Genomic DNA, 26,280 nt, shown 5'->3' with positions numbered 1-26,280 from the left:
TATACTAAAAAGTCAATGCATCGTACGACAAAAGCAAGTACGAAGAAAAACTTTTTTAATGGTTTCTTTAATGAAGGAAAGGAAGTCACACCGCTATTAGCCCGACGTCAGTTCGACTCGACCCGCCTTCAGCAAAGTGCTTACCCACTGCCGGCACGTGGTCGACACTTGACAACTTTTCGGCCACTCTTCAAGACAGTCTAGTTCGTGTCTATAATAAAACCAATAAGTCGTCACGTGACACTATTATACTATCATTTTCACGTTCATTGTCGTTATTTCAGCCGTAAGTTGTCAACTGCTGGAACTAAGCTTCTTCCAGAGAATTTAAAAAGACTGGTTGAAAGTGGCTTGCATACTGTGATTTCTGACGATGTACTAATGTATCCTTTATAGGTGGAACGCTTGTGACGCCTGATGTTAAGCGATAACGAGGTCCACGATGATAGATGCTTGTCTAGAAGAAACCTATTCTCGTCTTAAAGACTCCTACGTTATTTGCCGGTAAGTTATGCAACTCCTCGAATGTTCGCACTATAAGAGTATTATCAAAACGCTTGAAGGTGGTGCAAGGAATTTCAACCGTGTACAGATGTCGTGAATGCGTGCGTTTTGTCTGATAGAAGAAAGAAGATGGTGGAATTATTTGGTGTAATTCCGTTGCACACTCTTCAAAATGAAGTCTGTAGAATATTGATAAACTGGAAAACTTTCGCCGATGCTACAAACTTTGAAGCTCAGAGCTCACCCAAGTATTGTTACCAATCAGCCTATTGTCTCGTCTCTGTACGGAGTCCAAAGTCCACCCACATCTGTTTCCCAGACAACAGTTTCCCTAGTTCTAAGGAACTAGACTAGGTAGAAGTAGTATAAATTCTATTTATGCTTCCTGTCTTATTTTTTCACAATCCCTTGTTTTCAGTTGATTTCGTTTTTATTGATTAGACATTCTCTCCTATGATATAAGTATATAGACTTCGCAGTGTGAACTGTATTTATGTCTTTCATCATCATTATTTCAGCTGCCCACTGCTGAACACCGACCTCACCCATAAAATTCCAATAGGTCCAATTGAAAGCGGCCAACATCAAGCGTCTTCCTACCTACAAGGCGTTTACTGATCTGTCGTCTCAGTTCATGATCCATTATTATTTATCGATATATAATTTTACTTAAAATAATCATTTAATTACGTTAGTAAATAGACTAAATGAAAAGAAGAAAAAATAAAAATATTATAAAAAAATATTTTTTATTTTATATATCGATTATGCATATTATTATTTTAATAAGTACATTTTATAAATCATTATTATAATTAAATTAGTTCGAATCCAGTGATCGGTATAAATGAAGAGATTTTCCGTACACCAAAGGCTTCATTTTTAAGAATAAAAAAAAACTATCAAAATTATATGTAAAGTTACATGACTAATGAAATTAAATATATACGTTGTTAATGGGAGGATTTTTTTACGGAAGAGTTCTCTGGGCGAGGAAGTACCACACTAATTTAAATTTTCATAATAATCGATGTAGAAATCAGTAAATTAATTAGGAATATTACTCCTAATTTTCAGCAGTTTTCAAAACTAAAATAAAAATTAAACGACATTTTACGTAAATCAGTCTAAATATTCCAATCACTGTATAATATAAAAGTGAAAAATACACTATAGTTTGTCTGCGTTAAGAATGCGTTGAATAATCATTGTCCGCTTCCCTAGTAACGCTAAATAACCTATTCAATCGTTCAACGGACAAACATTCGAAAGTATGTCTTCAATTGGGTACTATAAATTTTGACTATATTTAGAGACAATTTGATTGGTTACTGGGCGTGGTTAGATCGGCGGACAATGATTGGATACATTAATAACGCGAACGAACTATAAACGTCATCTATAGCTAATTTGAACAAGCAATGAATTTTGAATATATTTGAAACAATTTCAATAGTTATTAACGGTGACTAAATCGGCAGACAATGATGATTCATTTCATTTTTAACGAGGACGAACTATGAACATATTTTTCTTTAATATAAATGATTACTAGCGTACTATTTGGACAGATACATTAGGCATTTCTTCAAGAGGTTTTTCGCAAATGTATGGAGCAGATAAGTTGCAGTCTAAGTCATCCAAACCTCCTGATCGGAACATAGCGCCGCAGTATGGGCCTTGCTGCCAATTGTCTGGCTGACCTTTTTCGAATGTTGAATAACCGGCCTCTTGAATTGATTGCCCTGGAAACATGAACTTATAATTAACCAGTTGTAGTCTAAAAGCATCTTTTACTTTAGTTCCTAGATCACAGGTTTGATTTTCAACAGGCTATCGGACTATATGTCCAGATTCTCCGAATGTACAACTCTTACAATCGATGTTATGCGCAAATATCTATTAGTCATCTGTCAACTAACTGTAATATAACTGTATAAAATAAAACAAAAATAAAAGAAGATTGAACGAAATAAATATTAAAATAGACAATTGGAATTGTAAATAATTAAAATTTTAAGAAAAATGGCAAAGGATGGAAGACGATGTGTGAATATGATGTAAACGAATGCTGTGACAATGATAGAATATATGAAGGATGATAGAAGAAAGAAAGAGAGAAATTATGAAGGATGAGAGAGAAAGAGAAAAATAAGATAGGTGAACTAGAGGCCTTATTGGGTCATTAAAAATGATTTTAAGAATAGAATGCTTAATCAAAAATATTGTTTTTCTTTGTATTCATTTATTAACGCTTAGATACGTTAGTATAATTATAGGCCGGATTATATTCGTCTACAATAGACAAAAATATTTAATTCTGTTTTACGAAATTGATGTAAATTTATGTTTTACTGTTGGAGTGCCTATTCCAAATAAATACATAAATAAACAAACGATTGTTATAATGTTTTTCTTTTAAAATATACTTTTATTTACGTATAGTTTACGAGTATTAAAATATAACATAAATATAAATATTGATTATAAATTCAAACCTTGTTTTTTCTGTTTTAGGGGGGCATAATAAATGAGTATATTTTTACCATTATTTAAATTGAAGTAATATCGATTTATTTTTCAAGCGGTGTCAGCAAGTGATAGAGATAGCAAGTGGTAGGAGAGATACTTGCGATCCCAGCACGCGGGCTCGATTCTCGCAATATGGTCTTACATAATGCAAGCTTTGTTGGACAGGGGATGGGTAGCGTCCTGTGTGTACACTAATACCACACCGTGGTCACCAACCCACCTGCTGAGCTTGGCGATTATGGCATATCCTCCCATAGATATCTTTGAGGAACGCCTATGGCTTATAGTGGGCGTCTATGGAATCTTCTAGATGGACACAAGTTACTCTGTTCTCTGGGGGAAGGACAGGGTTATGTGGAATTCCTACCCATTAAAACCGCTTCGATAGTCGTCTTCGATACGTTTGGAGGAGCTGCCGGAATTTCCTGCGGAACTCGCAGCTGCCCGTCAGTACTGTACCAAGACACCAACGGAGGAAGCTGTGCCTCCACTGGCATCCTCGCTATACCACAGCAACACGAGAGCAGTGCGTTGCCGCTTATCCCGGAATTGCATTGTGTGGACGATGAAGGTTCCCTTCCTCAACGCCCGCGAACCTGATGTCCTTTTAGTCGTCTCTTAAGACAGGCAGGGGATCCCTTAAAAGGATTAGGGAGACGAGAGGCCTGTCTCCAGCAATGGACGTTATACGGCAGAAATGAATGAATTAGTGATAAATCTAACGCCCTTTGGCTCCTGAGGGAGGCAGGATGCCTTTTTAAAATATATTTTGCATAAAAATAGTTCCTGACCATGAATAGTCGTCCACACTTGAAATTCTCCCCAGTTGTGGAAGCCTAACGATGCAATGTATTTGACATAAGCTGCGATTTCTGAATCGGGATGTTTTGCGAACAGCTCTTTCAAGGCTTTTGCTTCTAAGTCGCTGTTGATGATGGCTAAATGAGCGCCCTCCGCTGCGCAGGACATGAAAGCGCGCGACCAAGTTCGGCCCACTGTATGTATCTTGTAGCAGCTGCCAGTCTTCTCATCCAACGTGTATCCTGCGGAGTAATATACTTGACAGAAGCCAACTTTAAATTTTGTTATTTATTTGTATAATATATATGAATGATGACATGAAAATTGTTTTTTAAAAAGGCTGTAGAGCATTTTGCCGACTCTCCTCAGCAGGACAGCATTCCAAGCAGGTTGTAGCATACTACTAATAACGTCAAAGCATGTAAATGCTTATTTAAATAAAGATATCTTGATTTTTAAGTTTGATGGCGGTGTTCATATAGTAGTAATCGCTCCTTGCTTTATGTCTTTCATACAAAAATTGTCACGTCGAGATAGCCTCAATTGATAAAACCGCTTATTGTACTATCTTTGTATAAATTACTTAATATTCATTTATTATCTATATTTTACTTTGTGTTTAATGTTCTTCGAGAAGTATTTTTTCATCGTCATTTTTGTGTATAAAAATATATTGTATATGATAAATAAAGTGTATGTATACAGACATATACAAAACATCCTCTTATATATTATTATTTACCATTGTCAGTACTTCCGCAGTTATCCCGACTCCAGTTTGGGTTCGGAGCTCCCGGTTTGAAACACACGTAAGGAAACACATTTGTGCAATTGACGTCGGCGGCTGTTCCATTGCTATGTAATACAATGCACTCCTCACTGTTTTTGTAATTATCTGGTTCATTTGTTGACCATTTGATTGGTGTATGTGCTAACGGTATACCTATAACAATGTTTTGATTGAAAATATTTTTTTATCTAATTTATTATATAATAAATATCTATATTGTACAGACATTAGCGTCCGTGCCTTTGAAAAAAAAATATCGCTCGCCTTTTTTGCTTTTTACATTGTTGTCTCTTATTTATTTTTTAACTTAATTCATAAACTATTTAAAACTAAGTTGAAATCATCTAATAATTATGATTATTTTATTTATATCAGCGGTGTCTTGTTTGTTTTTAACGACACTATACTAATTATTATTATAGTTGTATAAATAAATTCAGTTCTAGAATTGGTTAACGTAGCTTTCAGGTTTGGTGTAAATACAGGATCTCGGCAATGAACCGAAGATTCCTCGCCGCTATTAAATCGGAATTTACATAAATTCCCGTCGTCATGTCAAATTAAAAAAAAAATGTTGAAAAAATAATACTACAGTTCATTCTTAACGCAAGCGAACTATAGCCATATTTCGTTACTGAAAGAGTAATGTAACTTATAATTTTAAATATCTTTTGAACATCAAACCTTCAACTGAAAAGTAGTCTCCTTTCGAGAATGTGGCGTGGAGACCCGTGTACATGCCATTTGGAAATTGTTCGGACACTATTCTGGCTAGTTCTTTGTACAGTGGTATGTTAACTGGCGAAGCTAGGTTACCGCCTGCGAAAAAAGCGTGTTTTGTTTAATACGAAACATGTAAGTTAATATTTGCTATTACATATTATTGTATTGTCTATCTATTACAAGAGAAAATATTTTTTTCGTCCATATAATCGTTTTATTAAAATGAAGATTAAAATAATTTTAAAAGTAAAATTTAGAGCAATAAATTGTATACAAAATTTCCTTATAGAGCATTCACGTTAAAATAAATATTGACTTATTTATCTCATAATGTACAACGACATAACCATGTTACTATAGTTTCAATTATTTAATATGAATAAAAATTTCTTTGGAGTTAATAATTTTTTTAACGCGTATGCACTATAGTGATCGATTCGTTTTAATTTACAAACAGAAAATGCGGACTTATTAGTTTTGTACTGCATAGTAATAAGTAACAAGAAATTATTTACTATTATCAAGTGACGTTGCAATTATGGGGGCACTATTTTCTTAACGCGAATGAACTATAAATGCTAACGGCTGCGATTTGCTTAAACATGAGAGCCAAAAATGAGGACATCAAAGTGTCAACAAGAGGCGTGGCAATAATGTTGCACTATATTCTTAATGCGAATGCACTATGGAGGACTGCGATGTATTTAAATTTGGTTAACGATAGTGCAAGTTATTTAGGGAGTTGATAAATGAAAATATCTTAAAAATTGATTATTAATTCCGATTTCAAATACGATTTAAAAGGTACTTTTATTTATTGCTTATGTCCTAACTGGAAAACCATAATTTTTACAATACATAAATACTACTGTGATGAAAATGTAAGGTGACATTGTCATTTAAAACTTCCATTAGGAAGGAAGGTAAGTTTTTTTCCTACATTGATATGACTGTCTATAACATTTGCCAAGCGTCTGTTTGTCATAAGTTGAAAAAACATTTGTCTCAACACATACCATTTTGAATAATGTCTTGAACACGTAGTCTCGATTGGTCGATGTCATACTACATTCGGTTCTTTGCGACTTTTTTGCCAAACACTTGACTGATATCGTTCCGCAACCACAGAATTCGCCTGATTTGGCTCCGTGCGCCTTCTGGCTATTGAGGAAACTTAAAAGGCCAAAGCAAGTATGCCTTTTTAACGCGATTGAGGATGTAAAAACCGAATCGAAGAATGTCTTGAAGGCTATTCCGGAAAAAGACTATATCGACTGTTTTTAGGATTGGAAAAAGCGTTGGCAAAATTGCGTTTTATCAGACGGGGATTGTTCTGATTAAATTGATTTAGAAAAATAAATAAAGAATTTACAATTTATAAACAAAATTCACCTTACTTTTTGATCACAGTATTACATAGTAATATAAAGTAGATCATATGATGTTTGTATAGCCATTCTTACCTTCGAGTTTACAACGTAATCGCGCATCGTGCCAAGTGGCAGGGATTTCGTGCACCCGAAGAGACCCCAACAGATCCGGATTGAATTTGTACGTAGATTCGTTATAATCTGTGAATATGAAATAATTTTATTTGGACACTTATATTTGAGTGAGATCATTCGATTAACTACAATTAAAACAAGGTTATATGTACAGCATGTATAGTGACTGAAGTAAAATACAGGGTGGTTGATTAGACACGTAAAAGCTTTAAAGTGTTTAATGTAAACCCAGTGGCGTAGCTATGGTATTAAATCCTCACCCTTTTTGTATAAAACAAAAATGTGTTTCCAGAATTTTTTTCACCCTTTATGAACCCATCTTTGTGATTTATACATTAAAGGAGAGGATCATGTCTTTAAATGTTGAACACACATATATATATCATCTAGTACATTTCATGAACACAGATATGTGTATTGTGATTTAGGGCCTTTTAAAAAACACTTTATTTGTTTTGCGAATGAAAGGCTTGAACACTGTGTATATTATAATTTGTAACCGTTTCCTTTTTTTTAATGTTCATATTATTTAACAATTTTTTAGCACAAAAATAGTAAAATTCGATATTCTTTTTATTTAAAAAAAAAAATCAAAAAAAATTATTTTCAACTTTGGTGCCCCCCCTTCTTGTGGTGCCTGGTGCGGCCGCCCCGCTCGTCACCCCCTAGCTACGCCACTGTGTAAACCCTTATTAGCTTTTGCTAAAACTAACCGTATCATAAATAAATAAATAACAGAATATAGTACGAAAAAGCGGACGGCCACTGTAAAACGAAGGCCTTATTCAAAGATATTTATGGCGCAGATATATCATAATCGCCACGCTTGATACGCAGAGGATGCTTCTGCCTATCCCCTGGAGACTCAGTGAGTAGTGATCCTATATAATTAATGCTTACAGTGTGAACTATATAAGATTGTATGCCGGTAATCGAATCTGCGACCTACAATAGCATATCTCAACTATCGTTAGATTACCGCTGTACTGCTAGGTCGGAGTGTACATATATATAACAAAGTTCCAAAAGATTTACTAGACCTTCGTTTTTTAGTTTTAAATATAAAATTAAAAATATTTTATTAAATTAATCTTATAGTAGCATTCAAGCGTTTTTAGTTGAATCCGAGCCGGTAATAACTTACTGCTTATAATGTGAATGATTTAAATGTATTTGAATTTTAAACTATAAATGTTTTAATGGTGTGAGTAGATCTTCTACAAACTTCTCCTACCAAGTTGAAGGCTTAGTGAAGGTTGCGGTAAGTCGCTAGATGCGGAAAAGCAAGACGAAGTTATTTTAAGTATTACATGAAAATGTCGTCGAATATACAATATTTAAATATAAGATATTCTTATTTATAAATATTAAATACACTTTTTTAATCTAAATAAAAGTAGAAAAAAAAAGAATGGTTTTCCTCGGGTAGAGCGTACGTGTGGAAGGTGATGTCTTCCTCATGTGCAGGAGAGACATCGGTAGTCATCGGTAGATGTTAATAAGATATTTTTTGAAGGCATTAATGTTATATTTATACTAAATAATATAAAGCCTTACCATAGCATCCGAATAGTAACATGAAAATAACACACGAGAACTTCCCAAACATTTTGTAACAGTGCAATCACAATATTCAATTACTTATTGAATCAAAGTATATTATATTCAAGTGTTAAGTGAATTGTGATAAAAAACCGCGACAATAACAAAGGATGTTACGTATCACGTATCTAAATGCAACACACCACAGCGAGTTGAAATATATTTTTTTTACGCGTAGAAATCTTTGACTTTTTTTTGTTTTCATATGATATATAAATCGGTATAAAACTGCTAGTATATTATTAAGATTTTACATTTCAAATTATAACGCATCATCCTAATACAGGAATCATCCTGGGTTACAGATGTAAAAACTTGTAAATGTAAAGGCAAATGCTTTTACTACTATATATTGAAATTAATTATTGTTTACTATATGTAAACTTTTTACTGTTTGATTTACTGGCCAGTCGCAATACTATTAAAAAAATGTAACATATTTCAGAGTGTCAATTTTATACCAACTGATTGTAAATAGGTGTAAAGGTTTCAAAGGTTTTACTGAAAAATGAGATTTACATTGAACCCTTTAAAGGCTGTATAATTATAACCAATAACTATGTATATAAATAAGTGAAATTTTTACCGTAAATTAATAAGATTTTTAAGCAGTATAGGCTGGTGTCGTAAAGCTGTCCTGGTAAGACAAATTGGAGTAAAAGAAGATAGTTGATTCATATATACACCCCCACTGCAGGACGTAGTCCTCCCCAAAGACATCCACTGGGGGTTGGCGATCCTAGTCCAGGATTATGGTATGAATAGGACGCTACTGCCCATCATTAAACGGTTTTATTTAGTTCGACCCGTACGGAATTTGTGTATTTGGGTCAAAATTAGAAATTGAAATTTAAGCACCTTCCCGTTGTCAGATTGATCTGAAATTCGGTACACACATTTAATTTAGATGACAACACAATATAATATAATCAATAACATTATAAATCTAAGATGTCCGTCGATACAAAATGGCGGATTACATATTTTTCCTTAACCCTTTCAATATGGGTATCAAATGAAAGGGCTACACAAGTAAAACACGATGATTATGTCAAAATTTAAAATTCAAGATGGACGCCGTTCCAATATGGCGGACTAGGTACATATTTTTCCACAACCACCACAATATGGGTATCAAAAAACCGTTTAACTTTGAACTTGTGAGAAGTGGCAGCCCCGGAAATCGAACCGGCGACCTTCACACCTCCCCCAAAGATATATATGTTAGGATATACCATTATTGCCACTTTCGGCAGGCAGGTTGAAAATCGCAGTGTGGTATCACTACGCACAGGAACGTGCTAAGCATCTTCTGGAAACTTCTTTGTGGTCAGTGCACAAAGTGTGAGTAATTTGAAATTGTAGCCCAGGAACCGAACCCGCGCCCTGCGATCACAACTCTCAGTTCTCTATCGCACAAGATATAGATCAGAGTTCCCCAAAACATTTTTGTGTCGTAGACCCCTTGCCATGTTACCTGACCCCCTACTTACCTGATATTGATTTCCTGTAAATCTCTAACTGTAGTGAAGTTTAGTGTATGTTCAAAATGTATTGCGACCACAAAGCGAATACCAACATCCTACAACTTACACAATGTTATAAACATATATAATATTTTTTTACTTCATAGGTACTTTTATAAATAATGTAAATGTTTTGATATTATAAGATAGTATGATGTAAGTAAATAGGTACTATCAGTGTATGTGTTGAGATCACTATCGTGGGCGTATTTTCATTTCATGGACCCCCGAATTTTTTTTCGCTGACGTAGACCCCTCGCAGGTTGTCATAGACCCCTAGGGGTCGATATAGACCACTTTGGGAATCACTGATATAGATAAAGGTTTAGATAGGATATAAATGAATAAAAGTGAAAGAATCTTTTGGCTTTGTCATTGTAATAATGTTCATGACCAAACAGTGTAAGTAATTAAAAATATTATATATCACATTTTATAAAATCTAACTATAATATTAATTTTGATCTGAAACAGACGATATTTAATTTTCTAAGGAACAATGGCCATATTTTTTATTAATAATTTCTATCTCCGCTCTTAAATGAACTGATTCAATTAAATTTCTCTTTTATTAACTTACTTTCTTTTTTTGTGTACCTTTCAACGACAGGTTTATTATTTTAAATGAGAAATTGAGTAATAGAAAAGTAATTATTTTTTTACATAATTCATTGATATTTCATATATTACGTCATTACCACATGTATACTTATTAATAGAAATATATACAGAAAAGCCGCGATAGCTCAGTGGCAAGGATTGGGACTTGCGATCATAGGTCACGGATTCGATTCCCGAGACACAATCTTATACAATTCACACTTTGTACTTTAATTATATAAGACTGCCACTACTTACAAATAAGCTTCCAGATGATGGGCAGCTGTGATCCCTGCGTACCATAATACCACACTGCGATCATCAACCCGCCTGCTAAGTATATCGATTATGGTGTATCCCCCCATAAATACCTTCTAAGTAGGACTCTACTCAGAAGTGAGCGTTTATGGGTTGAAATGACAACGGATATTATTATAACTTTAAAACTTTTTTATGATAAACGAAGTATATATTCACTCCTCTTAATTTTTTACGTATAAATAATCATCATGTATGTGAATAGTAAATTCAAACATTGAAATAGACTGTAAGTTAAATATGAAGAATGTGGTAAAACTATAAGAAGTAGTTCTTCGCCAGCTAAGTTTGTATACAATCAAAGAACCTCACAAGTGTTTTAGAGAAAGGCATCGTAATGGCTTTTAAAATATGCAGGAGCCATCTTGCCGGCGCCATGTTGCTACGTGCCGCCGAAGATACATAATATACAGGAAGAGTTTATTTTATATTTTCACAATTTATTCATACTAGGTCAACCGACGTCCACTTCAAGAGATAGTCTTCCCCAAAAGATTACCACAACGATCGTTTTTGCGCTGCTCGCATTCAGTGACTTCCGGTTTACTTAGTGTTTCCGTTACAGCAATTTCCGGCTTACCTAGTGTTTCAGTTTCAGCGACTTTCCGGTTTACGTCGTGGTTCCGTTTTAGCGACTTTCCGGTTTACCTCGTGGTTCCGTTTTAGCGACTTTCCGGTTTACCTCGTGGTTCCGTTTCAGCGACTTTCCGGTTTAATTAGTATTTCAGTTCCAGAAACGTCGGTTTACCTAGTGTTTCAGTTTCAGCGACTTCCGGTTTACCTAGTGTTTCCGTTTCAGCGACTTTCCGGTTTATCTCGTGGTTCCGTTTCAGTGATTTTCCAGTTTACCTTGTGGTTCCGTTTCAGCGACTTTCCGGTTTACCTCGTGGTTCCGTTTCAGAGACTTTCCGGTTTACCTCGTGGTTCCGTTTCAGCTACTTTCCGGTTTACCTAGTGGTTCCGTTTCAGTGACTTTTAAAAGTAAACGTACTTTCGTTATGAACTCCTTACATGCCTGCGCGAATTGATTGTTTACACAGCGTGGGTCGACCGCAAAGTGGATAAACGACCACGAAAATCGGTTTTATGAAAATCATTACAACTATATAATAAATGTCATACCTATTTAAATATATGTTTATTTTTTTTATTTCATACCCATATCTTTATTTTCTTTAGTACTGTTGAAGAACCTCTTAGGTAAAAGCCTCCTCTAGCTTTTTCTAACGTCGTCAAATAATTCGGTGTTTAATAAGAGAGACAGTTACTGATTTATTATTGAAAGTTTTGATGTCTGTCTGTATGTCTAGAAATAAGTTTTATGTTTTTTATTACCTGTTTCCGTGAATAAAAAAAAATTACTATTTTTTCAAGATAAAAGTAGCCTAAGTTACTCCTTATTATATTAGCTACCTGCCAATATAAGTCTCGTCAAAATCTGTCCAGTCATTTCAGAGATACAGGAACAAACAGACAGACAATTAAAAATTAAAAAAAAATGTTTTGGATACACCTATATTTATTCGTGCGCATGTAGTAAGAAAAAGGAATTTTTATTTTTACAAACATACAGGTCAATATTATTTATTTGCATATATATTTTTCTATAAGATTACTACATGGGTATATATTAATATATGTCTAATATAGGATTATCTAGTGGGTCAAGTAATGTAACTAGATCTATAACTAAAGGTTTTATTCGTCCTTAAGGATTTTATTAAGGTACTTTCAAATTGCTTTTTTTAAACTTGTTAGAAGTTTTCCCAATTATTCTAGTATTTATCATCATCTTCGCCTAAGTGACTCATGCCCACAGCTGGACAAAGACCTCCGTAATAACATTTTGAATATGTGACTACTCTCTTGTCCACAGGACTATTGGATATCTCTCTGTTTGATTTTCTTTTTGATTTATGTAATAATATACAAGTAAATGTCTGTTATCCTAGTTTCATTGCATCCAAGCAGAAGACGAAACCCTGTATATATATATTTATATAAAGATAATATCATATACCATATCCAGTTTACATTGATCCATGTAATGGTTTCTATGGACATATGAACACGCTTCTAACTTGAGTTCCTATTCAGTTTCCTACATGCGCAGTGTAATTATTGTATGTATGCACTATACTGGCGTGCAAATGTCAGGTTTAATAGACGCTTCGAGTTTATGTACAATACCCGGCGATGAATATTGCACATCGACTTTTGGAAAGAGACAATCGGCTAATTCGGCTGAAAAGGAGAAGAAATATGGATACCTGAATCATCAAGCATCTTATATCGCGGAATACCTCGTCGCTTTTTCAGTCTATAAAAGATATAAAAGCTATAGAAGTAGATAGGAGGAGTTGGAAATTATATTCACAAAAAAAAATCACATAAATACATCACAAAAATATTTATTTATAGTATTATATGAACTATTTAGATAAACTACGAACAAGCTGGTAAACGCCGGCTTTTCAAAATCAATGAAAGCTCCATATGTGCGGACGGAAAACCTTTTGAGTTCTCCTCAACTAGTATAATCTTTTGTTAGTTTTAAGTAGATAAAAGTATACTGGAAGGGAACAAGGAGTTTTTATTTTAATTCGTCTCTGATTTATACAAGTGATAAGTCCTTGGAGTTTTGATTTATTTACAACACGAGACTCACTTTTTTACCGCGGATTCATTTAATACACAGAGAACATTTATTAATTGTGTTTCGACATCTATTTAGATTTATGTTATTTTTTTTGTTTTCTTTTATTCGTATAGATAAAGTCTTTCCATTATGTATATTTATAAAAATAAAATAGAAAACCTTTACAAAAGTTTAAACAGAAATACGTTTCAAAAACAAATCCAGAGTTTTTTGAATTTCGAACGGGATTCCGAATTTTAATTTTGAAGTTTGTTGAATAATTGCTACTCGATGTTTAGATACTACATCCCGGACAAACTTTCTGTGGCGGTCGTTTTTACAAAAGGCTTCGTAGCTCGCGAACGAGACTTTGAAACAAAACACGAATGTATAACAAAAGCATTTTGTCATTTCAGCTTTCTCGAATCTCTGAAATTTGTATTTTAGATATGATGCAAATATTATTAATTAGTATGTAGTCAAGTTTCGTGATCCGAGAACCGAGACCGAGAATCCGAGACTCCTTTTTTAAAAAAGTTAGACAAGTTAAACAATATATATATATATATATATATATATTGTTTAACTATATATATATATATATATATATATATATATATATATATATATATATATATATATATATATATTGTAAGAAAAGGACCAATATTTAGCCACTTCCGCACATGCGGTGGTAGTCGTGCAATGAAATGCACCGCCCGCCAGCCCGCTGATAAATGCGTATGCGGCAAACAATGCGAATCACACAACCGCCACCACCAAACCACTCAACACAGACAGTGCCAAACAGAGTCACTAATCGGTGTAACATAACTCCTGAAGATGCCCCGTGGAGGGGTGAAACACGTCTTACTTAGGATTAACTTCCGCGAGGTAACGCCTGATTTCATTAAATATATATATTGTTTAACTTATCTATGAGTCGATTTGGGGATTCTGTAAGTCTGAGCTAGTGCTCTGGTGAGCGGTAATTCCCCCGGAGCCTGACCCAGAACTGACTCCATAACCATCCGGTGTCCCTCACATACTTAAGTTGAATATCTTAAAAGGTACTTGAGATGTTTACATTATTCGGACGTTTTCTGCAATAAGTCGTCTGCTGATTTTATATTACATACAATATTTTATATTTTAAGATTTACATATATGTATATATATATGTAAAGATAATAATTGTGTTATCTGAATATTAATTATCTAAAAGTCTATTGTTAATGATGTAAGAGAGCGTCATTGTGTTTTTTATTCAACATATAAATAAGTTAATAAATAAATTTTATACATATATATATAAATACATATATATACATATGTATATGTATCTATGTATGTGTGTATATATATATTTATATATTTATGTATATAATAGTCAATTTAAGTTGGTTTTAGGGGGTACATACTCGTATGAAGGCTTAACAATTTGAAAGGCTTAGGTGGAGAAAAGATTGTTAAACACTAGACAGAAGTAAGTGCGGTTAGGTTAAAAACAGCTGAATAATATATAATTGTGTCATTGACGATACTTCATATTTTTATAGGCAGTTGGGTATATATATATACATATATATATATATACATATGTATATATATGTGTGTGTGTTAAGCATAGCATGGTAAACATACATATTTTATTTAAGTACACTAAAATGTTTCTTACAAATAACTTAAAACGTAAAGAGTGTTTTTAAAAACCTTCCAACTATTTTTTTTATTTTTTTCAAATCGCATTATCTATTCTTCGCTGTTTGCTCCTGATTCAATACAGTAAAAACTCTTTATTCGCACCTCCTTCATTCGCGTTTTTCCTTAGCGCAGATTAAAAAAACACGACCCAATTCTTGTATGCGCGGCAAAAAATTATTTATTCGCGGATCCAATAAGTACATATGTAATAAAAAAAGATTCCAATAGGTGTCCAACCATTGATTAAGCCTTGAGATGATTTATCAAAATGTTCAAGAACTTCAATTAAATTATTTATGTGTTTTTTTTTTATTTTCATACATAGGAACGTATCTCCTATAATATCATATAAATTATGATACTGTATTATATTGATATACCATAAATATGTCTAATAAAGTTTTTTCTGTGTTTAAAACAAAAATTTGCGATCATGTTTTCAAAGGTTTATTATCTATGTGAACGCAAATGAAGTGGGTTTGATAAATGTACAAAATTTTATGCATGAACGAATTACGTGTGACATCAATCTGATGACAATCCGACCATTTTACGATCGAAGTGTTCCTCACGCAAAAACATATCCGTCACTTCATTTGTCATAATGTTTTACAAATAAGAAATATTAGTTTCGATGGATTGTTTACATCAATTATTATTTCTATACAAATGTAAACACTTGGAGTTGGAGAGATTTCTAATCGAAACAAAAAGCTTGTGTAAAGTAAACCGCACGGCTGTTCCATACGGAATATTCCATTCTTACTTTCAGGATATGGACGCCCACTGCACGGCATAAGTCTCCCCTAAGGGTTTATGACAATCTGCAAGGGGTCTACGTCAGCGGAAAAAAATCGGGGGTCCATGAAATGAAAATGGGGGCCCACGATAGTGGATCTCAACACATACACTGATAGTACCTATTTACTTACATCATACTATCTGATAATATCAAAACATTTACATTATTTATAAAAGTACCTATGAAGTAAAAAAATTATTATATATGTTTATAAAATTGTGCAAGTTGTAGGATGTTGGTATTCGCTTTGTGGTCGCAATACATTTTGAACATACACTAACCTTCACTACAGTTAGAAATTAACAGGAAATCAATATCAGATAAGTAGGGGGGTCTACCCAACACGGAAAAACATGGCAAGGGGTCTACGACACAAAAAAGTTTGGGGAACTCTCTTCTCTATCTTGAGCGATAGAGAACTGAGAGTTGTGATCGCAGAGCGCGGGATCGGTTCCCGGGATACAATTTCAAATTGCTCACACTTTGTGCACTGACCACAAAGAAGTTTCCAGAAGATGCGTAGCACGTTCCTGTGCGTAGTGATACCACACTGCGATTTTCAACCTGCCTGCCGAAAGTGGCAATAATGGTATATCCTAGCATATATATATATATATATCTTTGAGGGAGGTGTGAAGGTCGCCGGTTCGGTTTCTGGGACTGCCACTGCTCACAAGTTCAAAAATAAATACATTTAAAAAACTTTTAAGCTAAACGGTTTTTTTTAACCCATATTGTGGTGGTTGTGGAAAAATATGTACCTAGTCCGCCATATTGGAACGGCGTCCATCTTGAATTTTAAATTTTGACATAATCATCGTGTTTTACTAGTGTAGCCCTTTCATTTGATACCCATATTAAGGGGGTCAAGGAAAAATATGTTATACGCCATTTTGTATCGGCGGCCATCTTAGATTTATAATGTTATTGATTTTATTATATTGCATTGTCATCTAAATTAAATGTGTGTATCGAATTTCAGATCAATATGACAACAGGAAGGTGCTTAAATTTCAATTTCTAATTTTGACCCAAATAAACAAATTCCGTACGGGTCGAACTAAATAAAACCGTTTAATGATGGGCAGTAGCGTCCTATTCATACATTAATCCTGGACTAGGATCGCCAACCCTCAAGGGATGTCTTTGGGGAGGACTATGTCTTGCAATGGGGGTGTATATATGAATCAACTATCTTCTTTTACTCCAATTTGTCTTACCAGGACAGCTTTACGACACCAGCCTATACTGATTAAAAATCTTATTAATTTACGCTAAAAATTTCACTTATTTATATACATAGTTATTGGTTATAATTATACAATCTTCAAAGGGTTAAATGTCAAGCTCATTTTTCAGTAAAACCTTTGAAACTTTTACACCTATTTTCAATCAGTTGGTATAAAATTGACACTCTGAAATATGTTACATTTTTTAAATAGTAATGCGACTGGCCTGTAACTTCTGGCAGTAAAAAGTTTACATATAGTAAACAATAATTAATTTTAATATATTGTAGTAAAAGCATTTACCTTTACATTTACAAGTTTTTACATCTGTAACCCATCATCCTGTATTAGGATGATGTGTTATGATTTGAAATGTAATATCGTAAAAATATATTAGCAGTTTTAAATCGATATACATCATATGAAAACAAAAAAAAGTCAAAGATTTTTACGCGAAAAAAAAAATATATTTCAACTCGCTGTGGTGTGTTGCATTTAGATATGTGATACGTAACATCCTTTGTTATTGTCGCAGTTTTTTATCACAATTCACTAAGCACTTGAATATGATATACTTTGATTCAATAAGTAATTGAATATTGTGATTGCACTATTACAAAATGTTTGGGAAGTTCTCAAGTATTATTTTCGTGTTATTATTCGGATGCTATGGTAAGATTTTATAATATTTAGTATAAATATAACTTTAATGCCTCCAAAAAATATCTTATTAACATCTACCGATGACTACCGATGTCTCTCCTGCACATGAGGAAGACATCTCCTTCCACGCGTACGCTCTACCCGAGGAAAAACATTCTGCCTTTTTTTTTCTACATTTTTTTAGAATAAAAAAGTGTATTTAATATTTATAAATAAGAATATCTTATATTTAAATATTGTATATTCGACGACATTTTCATGTAATACTTAAAATAACTTCGTCTTGCTTTTCCGCATCTAGCGACTTACCGCAACCTTCACTAAGCCTTCAACTTGGTAGGAGAAGTTTGTAGATCTACTCACGCCATTAAAACATTTATAGTTTATAATTCAAATACATTTAAATCATTCACATTATAAGCAGTAAGTTATCACCGGCTCTGATTCAAGTAAAAACTTGATTGCTAAAATAAGATTAATGTAATAAAATATTTTAAATTTTATATTTAAAACTAAAAAATGAAGGTCTATGAAATCTTTTGGAACTTTGTTATATATGTACACTCCGACCTAGCAGTACAGTGGTAATCCAACGATAGTTGAGATATGCTATTGTAGGTCGCAGATTCGATTACCGGCATACAGTCTTATATAGTTCACACTGTAAGCATTAATTATATAGGATCACTACTCACTAAGTCTCCAGGGGATAGGCAGCAGTATCCTCTGCGTATCAAGCGTGGCGATTTGAAATCAGGGAGGAGACAATACCCTACCTGATAGGCGGAGAACATAAGCAGTCATTCTTATCCCTCTGCAAAGAAGTTGCAAAAAGTGCAAAAGAAATAAATAAAAAGTAAACATAGTAAATAAATAGATAATAAAATGTTAATAGAAACAATATACAAAACTGTGATAGAAAATAATTGTAGAATAAGTAATAATAATGTTAAAATAAAAATGTAAAATAAAATAAAAAATGGAAATTGTAGTAAGAAAAGAGGAAACAATGAAAGTTGAACAAAGCAAACGAGAACGATAGAAGAAATGTAGCATGAAAGAGAAATAATAGACTGAAAGAGAATGTGAAGAACGAAAGAAGAGAGAGAAAATAAAAGACAATGTGAATAAATAAATGCTAAAAAAGTCCCTATCCCACAATAAATAGGGGTACGAGAGGCCCCCAATAGCGGGGGTCATAAAAAAAGCGTGGCGATTATGATATATCTGCGCCATAAATATCTTTGAATAAGGCCTTTGTTTTACAGTGGCCGTCCGCTTTTTCGTACTATATTCTGTTATTTATTTATTTATGATACAGTTAGTTTTAGCAAAAGCTAATAAGGGTTTACATTCAACACTTTAAAGCATTTACGTGTCTAATCAACCACCCTGTATTTTACCTCAGTCATTATACATACTGTACATATAACATTGTTTTAATTGTAGTTAATTGAATGATCTCACTCAAATATAAGTGTCCAAATAAAATTATTTTATATTCATAGATTGTAACGAATCTACGTACAAATTCAATCCGGACCTGTTGGGGTCTCTTCGGGTGCACGAAATCCCTGCCACTTGGCACGATGCGCGATTACGTTGTAAACTCGAAGGTAAGAATGCCTATACAAACATCATATGATCTACTTTATATTACTATGTTATACTGTGATCAAAAAGTAAGGTGAATTTTGTTTATAAATTGTAAATTATTTATTTATTTTTCTAAATCAATTTAATCAGAATAATCTCCGTCCGATAAAACGATATTTTGCCAACGGTTTTTCCAGTCTTCAAAACAGTCGATATAGTCTTTTTCCGGTATAGCCTGCAAGACATTTTTCGTTTCGGTTTTTATATCCTCAATCGCGTTATAAAGGTGTACTTGCTTTGGCATTTTAAGTTTCCTCAATAGCCAGAAGGCGCACGGAGCCAAATCAGGCGAATTCTGTGGTTGCGGAACGATATCAGTCAAGTTTTTGGTAAAAAAGTCGCAAAGAACCTAATATAGTATGACATCGACCAATCGAGACTAAGTGTTCTAAACATTATTCAAAATGGTATGTGTTGAGACAAATGTTATTTAACTTTTGAAAAACAGACGCTTGGCAAATGTTATAGACAGTTATATCAATGTAGGAAAAAAAACTTACCTTCCTTCCTAATGGAAGTTTTAAATGACAATTTCACCTTACATTTTCATCACAGTAGTATTTATGTATTGTAAAAATTATGGTTTTCCAGTTCGTAGTTTCGTTTTTCAAATCGTATTTGAAATCTGAATTAATAATCAATTTTTAAGATATTTTCATTTATCAACTCCCTAAATAACTTGCACTATCGTTAACCAAATTTAAATACATCGCAGTCCTCAATAGTGCATTCGCGTTAAGAATATAGTGCATCATTATTGCCACGCCTCCTATTGACACTTTGATGTCCGCATTTTTGGCTCTCATGTTTAAGCAAATCGCAGCCGTTATCATTTATAGTTCTTTCGCGTTAACTAAATAGTGCCCTACAATTGCAACGTCACTTGATATTAGTAAATAATTTCTTGTTACCTATTACTATGCAGTACAAAACTAAAAAGTTCGCATTTTCTGTTTGTAAATTAAAACGAATCGATCACTATAGTGCATTCGCGTTAAAAAATTATAAACTCCTAAGAAATACGTGTTCATTTTAACTAATTGAAGCTATAATAACATCGTTATTTCGTTGTAAGTTATGAGGTAAATAAGTCAATATTTATTTTAACGTGAATGCTCTATAAGGAAATTTTGTATACAATTTATAGCTCTAAATTTTACTTTTAACTTAAAATTCATTTTAATAAAACGAAGACATAGACGAAAAAAATATTTTTCTCTTGTAATAGACAATGCAATAATATGTAATTACAAATATTAACTTACATGTTTTGTATTAAACAAAACACGCTTTTTCCGCAGGCGGTAACCTAGCTTCGCCAGTTAACATACCGCTGTACAAAGAACTAGCCAGAATAGTGTCTGAACAATTTCCAAATGGAATCTACACGGGTCTCCACGCCACATTCTCGAAAGGAGACTACTTTTCAGTTGAAGGTTTGATTTTCAAAAGATATTTAAAATTATAAGTTACATTACTGTTTCAGCATGGAAATATAGATATAGTTCTCTTGCGTTAAGAATGAACTGCATCATTATTTTCCAACATTTTTTTTTTAATTTGATATGACGACGGGAATTTATTTAAAATCCGATATAATAGCGGCGAATCTTCGGTTCATTGCCGAGATTTTGTATTTACACCAAATCTTGAAGCTACGTTAACCAATTCTAGAACTAAATTTATTTATGCAACTATAATAATAATTATTATAGTGTCGTTAAAAACAAACAAGACACCGCTGATATAAATAAAATAATCATAATTATTAGATGATTTCAACTTAGTTTTAAATAGTTTATGATTTAAGTTAAAAAATAAATAAGAGACAACAGTGTAAAAAGCAAAAAGGCGAACGAAATATTTTTTTTTTCAAAGGCACGGACGCTAATGTCTGTGCAATATAGATCTTTTTTATATAATAAATTAAATAAAAAAATATTTTCAATCAAAACATTGTTATAGGTATACCGCTAGCACATACACCAATCAAATGGTCAACAAATGAACCAGATAATTACAAAAACAGTGAGGAGTGCATTGTATTACATAGCAATGGAACAGCCGCCGACGTCAATTGCACAAATGTGTTTCCTTACGTGTGTTTCAAACCGGGAGCTCCTAACCCAAACTGGAGTCGGGATAACTGCGGAAGTATTGACAATGGTAAATAATAATATATAAGAGGATATTTTGTATATGTCTGTATACATACACTTTATTTATCATATACAATATATTTATGTACACAAAAATGACGATGAAAAAATACTTCTTGAAGAACATGAAACACAAAATAAAATATAGATAATAAATGAATATTAAGTAATTAATACGGAGATAGTACAATAAGCGGTTTTATTAATTGAGGCAATCTCGACGTGACAATTTTTGTATGAAGATGAAAGACATAAAGCAAGGGGCGGTTACTACTATATGAACCTAACCACCAAACTTAAAATTCAAGATATCTTTATTCAAATAAGCATTTACATGCTTTGACGTTATAAGTAGTATGCTACAACTGGCTTGGAATGCTGTCCTGCTAAGGAGAGCCAGCAAAATGCTCTACAGCCTTTTTATAAAACAATTTTCATGTCATCATTCATATATATTATACAAATAAATAACAAAATTTAAAGTTGGCTTCTGTCAAGTATATTACTCCGCAGGATACACGTTGGATGAAAAGACTGGCAGCTGCTACAAGATACATACAGTGGGCCGAACTTGGTCGCGCGCTTTTATGTCCTGCGCAGCGGAAGGCGCTCATTTAGCCATCATCAACAGCGACTTAGAAGCAAAAGCCTTGAAAGAGCTGTTCGCAAAACATCCCGATTCTGAAATCGCAGCTCCTGTCACCCACGTTGCTTCGTTAGGCTTCCACAACTGGGGAGAATTTCGAGTGTGGACGACTATTCATGGTCTGGAACTACTTTTACATAAAATATATTTTAAAAAGGCATCCTGCCTCTCTCAGGAGCCAAAGGGTTTATTTAGGTTTATCACTAATCCATTCATTTCTGCCGTATAATGTCCACTGCTGGAAACAGGCCTCTCGTGTCCCTAATCCTTTTAAGGGATCCCCTGCCTGTCGTATGAAACGACTAAACGGACATCAGGTTCGCGGGCGTTGAGGAAGGGAACCTTCATCGTCCAAAAATGCAATTCCGGGATAAGCGGCAACGCACTGCTCTCGTGTTGCTGTGGTATAGCGAGGATGCCAGTGGAGGCACAGCTTCCTCCCTAGGTGTCTTGGTACAGTACTGACGGGCAGCTGCGAGTTTCGTCGTTCCGGCTGCTCCTCCAAACGTATCGACGACGACTATCGAAGCGGTTTTAATGGGTAGGAATCCCACATAACTCTGTCCTTCCCCCAGAGAACAGAGTAACTTGTGTCCATCTAGAAGATTCCATAGACGCCCACTGCAAGGCATAGGCGTTCCTCAAAGATATCTATGGGAGGATATGCCATAATCGCCAAGCTCAGCAGGTGGGTTGGTGACCACGGTGTGGTATTAGTGTACACACAGGACGCTACCCATCCCCTGTCCAACAAAGCTTGCATTATGTAAGACCATATTGCGAGAATCGAACCCGCGTGCTGGGATCGCAAGTATCTCTACTACCACTTGCTACCTCTATCACTTGCTGACACCGCTTGAAAAATAAATCGATATTACTTCAATTTAAATAATGGTAAAAATATACTCATTTATTATGCCCCCCTAAAACAGAAAAAACAAGGTTTGAATTTATAATCAATATATATATTTATGTTATATTTTAATACTCGTAAACTATACGTAAATAAAAGTATATTTTAAAAGAAAAACATTATAACAATCGTTTGTTTATTTATGTATTTATTTGGAATAGGCACTCCAACAGTAAAACATAAATTTACATCAATTTCGTAAAACAGAATTAAATATTTTTGTCTATTGTAGACGAATATAATCCGGCCTATAATTACACTAACGTATCTATGCGTTGATTAAGCACTCCATTCTTAAAATCATTTTTAATGACCCAATAAGGCCTCTCTTTCCCCTATCTTATTTTTCTCTCTCTCTCATCCTTCATAATTTCGTTCTTTCTTCCTTCTTTCATGCTTCATACTTTCTATCGTTTTCAAAGCATTCGTTTACATCATATTCACACATCGTCTTTCATCCTTTGCCATATTTCTTGAAATTTTAATTATTTACAATTCCAATTGTCTATTTTAATATTTATTTCGTTCAATCTTCTTTTAATTTCGTTTTATTTTATACAGTATTATTGTTACTTTCTCTTTCTCTATAAAACAATTTATTTTTAACATTACAGATGACTAATAGATATTTGCGCATTACATTGATTGTAAGAGTTGTACATTCGGAGAATCTGGATATTTATAGTATATAGTATAGTTGAAAATCAAACCTGTGATCTAGGAACTGAAGTAAAAGATACTTTTAGACTACAACTGGTTAATTATGAGTTCATGTTTCCAGGGCAATCAATCCAAGAGGCCGGTTATTCAACATTCGAAAAAGGTCAGCCAGACAATTGGCAGCACGGCCCATACTGCGGCGCTATGTTCCGATCAGGAGGTTTGGATGACTTAGACTGCAACTTATCTGCTCCATACATTTGCGAAAAGCCTCTTGAAGAAATGCCTAATGTATCTGTCCAAATAGTACGCTAGTAATCATTAATAATAAAGAAAAATATGTTTATATTTCGTTCTCGCTAAAAATTAAATGAGTCATCATTGTCTGCCGATTTAGTCACCGTTAATAACTATTGAAATTGTTCCAAATAGAATCAAAATTCATTGCTTGTTCGAATTAGATTGGTAATGAGGCGTGGCTAGGCTTAACGTACACGGAAGAATGCTGTAGCTATAGTTGACGTTTATAGTTCGTTCGCGTTATTAATGTATCCAATCATTGTCCGCCGATCTAACCACGCCCAATAACCAATCAAATTGTCTCTAAATATAGCCAAAATTTATAGTACCCAATTGAAGACATACTTTCGAATGTTTGTCCGTTGAACGATTGAATAGGTTATTTAGCGTTACTAGGGAAGCGGACAGTGATTATTCAACGCATTCTTAACGCAGATAAACTATAGTGTATTTTTCACTTTTGTATTATACAGTGATTGGAATATTTAGACTGATTTACGAAAAATTTTAATACGGACATGGCTTCGGGTTTCTTGAAATACAATTTATTATTCTGAAAAAAACTGAAATTAAAGACGAATATTCCTAATTAATTTACTGATTTCTATATCGATTATTATGAAAATTTAAATTAGTGTGGTACTTCCTCGCAGAGAGAACTCTCCCGTAAAAAGATCCTCCCATAAACTACGTTTATATATTTAATTTATTAGTCATGTAACTTTACACTTGATTTTGACAGTTTTTTTATTCTTCAAATGAAGCCTTTGGTGTACGGAATATCTCTTCATTTATACCGATCACTGGATTTGAACTAATTTAATTATAATAATGATTTATAAAATGTACTTATTAAAATAATAATATGCATAATCGATACATAAAATAAAAAAATATTTCTTTATAATATATTTTTTTCTAATTTTTCTTCTTTTTATTTATTACATTTACCAACGTGATTAAACGATTATTTTAAGTAAAATTATATATCGATAAATAATAATGGAACATGAACTGAGACGACAGATCAGTAAACGCCTTGTAGGTAGGAAGACGCTTGATGTTGGCCGCTTTCAATTGGACCTATTGGAAATTTATGAGTGAGGTCGGTGTTCAGCGGTGGGCAGCTGAAATAATGATGATGAAAGACATAAATAGAGTTCACACTACGAAGTCTATATACTTACATCATAGGAGAGAATGTCTAATCAATAAAAACGAAATCAACTGAAAACAAGGGATTGTGAAAAAATAAGACAGGAAGCATAAATAGAATTTATACTACCTCTCCCTGGTCTAGTTCCTGGGAACTAGGGAAACTGTTATCTGGGAAACAGAAGTGGGTGGACTTTGGACTCCGTACAGAGACGAGACAATAGGCTGATTGGTAACAATACTTGGGTGAGCTCTTAGCTTCAAAGTTTGTAGCATCGGCGAAAGTTTACCAGTTTATCAATATTCTACAGACTGCATTTTGAAAAGTGTGCAACGGAATTACACCAAATAATTCCACCATCTTCTTTCTTCTATCAGACAAGACGCACGCGTTCACGACATCTGTACACGGTTGAAATTTCTTCCTCCCGCACTAAGCGTTTTGATAATACTCTTATAGTGCGAACATTCGAGGAGTTGAATAACTTACCGGCAAATAACGTAGGAGTCTTTAAGACGAGAATAGGTTTCTTCTAGACAAGCATCTATCATCGTGGACCTCGTCATTGCTTAACATCAGGCGTCACAAGCGTTCCACCTATAAAGGATACATAAGTACATCGTCAGAAATCACAGGATGCAGGCCACATACAACCAGTCTTTTTTAATGTCTCTGGTAGAAGCTTAAATGCAGCAGTTGATAACTTACGGCTGAAATAACGATAATGAACCTGAAAATTATAGTATTATAGTGTCACGTGAAGACTTATTGATTTTATTATAGACACAAACTAGACTGTCTTGAAGAGTGGCCGAAAAGTTGTCAAGTGTCGACCACGTGCCGGCAGTTGGTG

At 33.7% G+C, this 26,280-nt stretch overlaps 2 protein-coding genes across 2 annotated transcripts; one reads left to right on the top strand and one right to left on the bottom strand.

Annotated features, from left to right (window-relative positions):
• Window positions 1-1,271: 1,271 nt before the first annotated feature.
• Window positions 1,272-13,187, bottom strand: LOC137932355 (macrophage mannose receptor 1-like). Its single transcript, XM_068775959.1, has 6 exons — window positions 13,172-13,187; window positions 6,814-6,921; window positions 5,312-5,446; window positions 4,580-4,780; window positions 3,828-4,079; window positions 1,272-2,249 (listed from the first exon to the last, which is right to left on the bottom strand). The coding sequence occupies exons 1-6, from the start codon at window positions 13,185-13,187 to the stop codon at window positions 2,056-2,058; spliced, it is 906 nt and encodes a 301-aa protein (XP_068632060.1). The 3' UTR covers window positions 1,272-2,055.
• Window positions 13,188-17,894: 4,707 nt separating this feature from the next.
• On the top strand, window positions 17,895-25,143 carry LOC137932354 (macrophage mannose receptor 1-like). The gene is made up of 6 exons (XM_068775958.1): window positions 17,895-17,913; window positions 19,446-19,553; window positions 20,895-21,029; window positions 21,559-21,759; window positions 22,266-22,517; window positions 24,093-25,143. The coding sequence occupies exons 1-6, from the start codon at window positions 17,895-17,897 to the stop codon at window positions 24,284-24,286; spliced, it is 909 nt and encodes a 302-aa protein (XP_068632059.1). The 3' UTR covers window positions 24,287-25,143.
• Window positions 25,144-26,280: the final 1,137 nt, after the last annotated feature.

This window comes from Battus philenor, unplaced genomic scaffold, assembly GCF_028537555.1.
Source record: "Battus philenor isolate CCGP_79_NKW_IND1 unplaced genomic scaffold, ilBatPhil1.0.hap1 SCAF_9, whole genome shotgun sequence".
NCBI classification, from domain to species: Eukaryota; Metazoa; Arthropoda; class Insecta; order Lepidoptera; family Papilionidae; genus Battus; species Battus philenor.
Note: the sequence above shows the minus strand (reverse complement) of the source record. Positions and strands in the feature narration are given on the sequence as shown.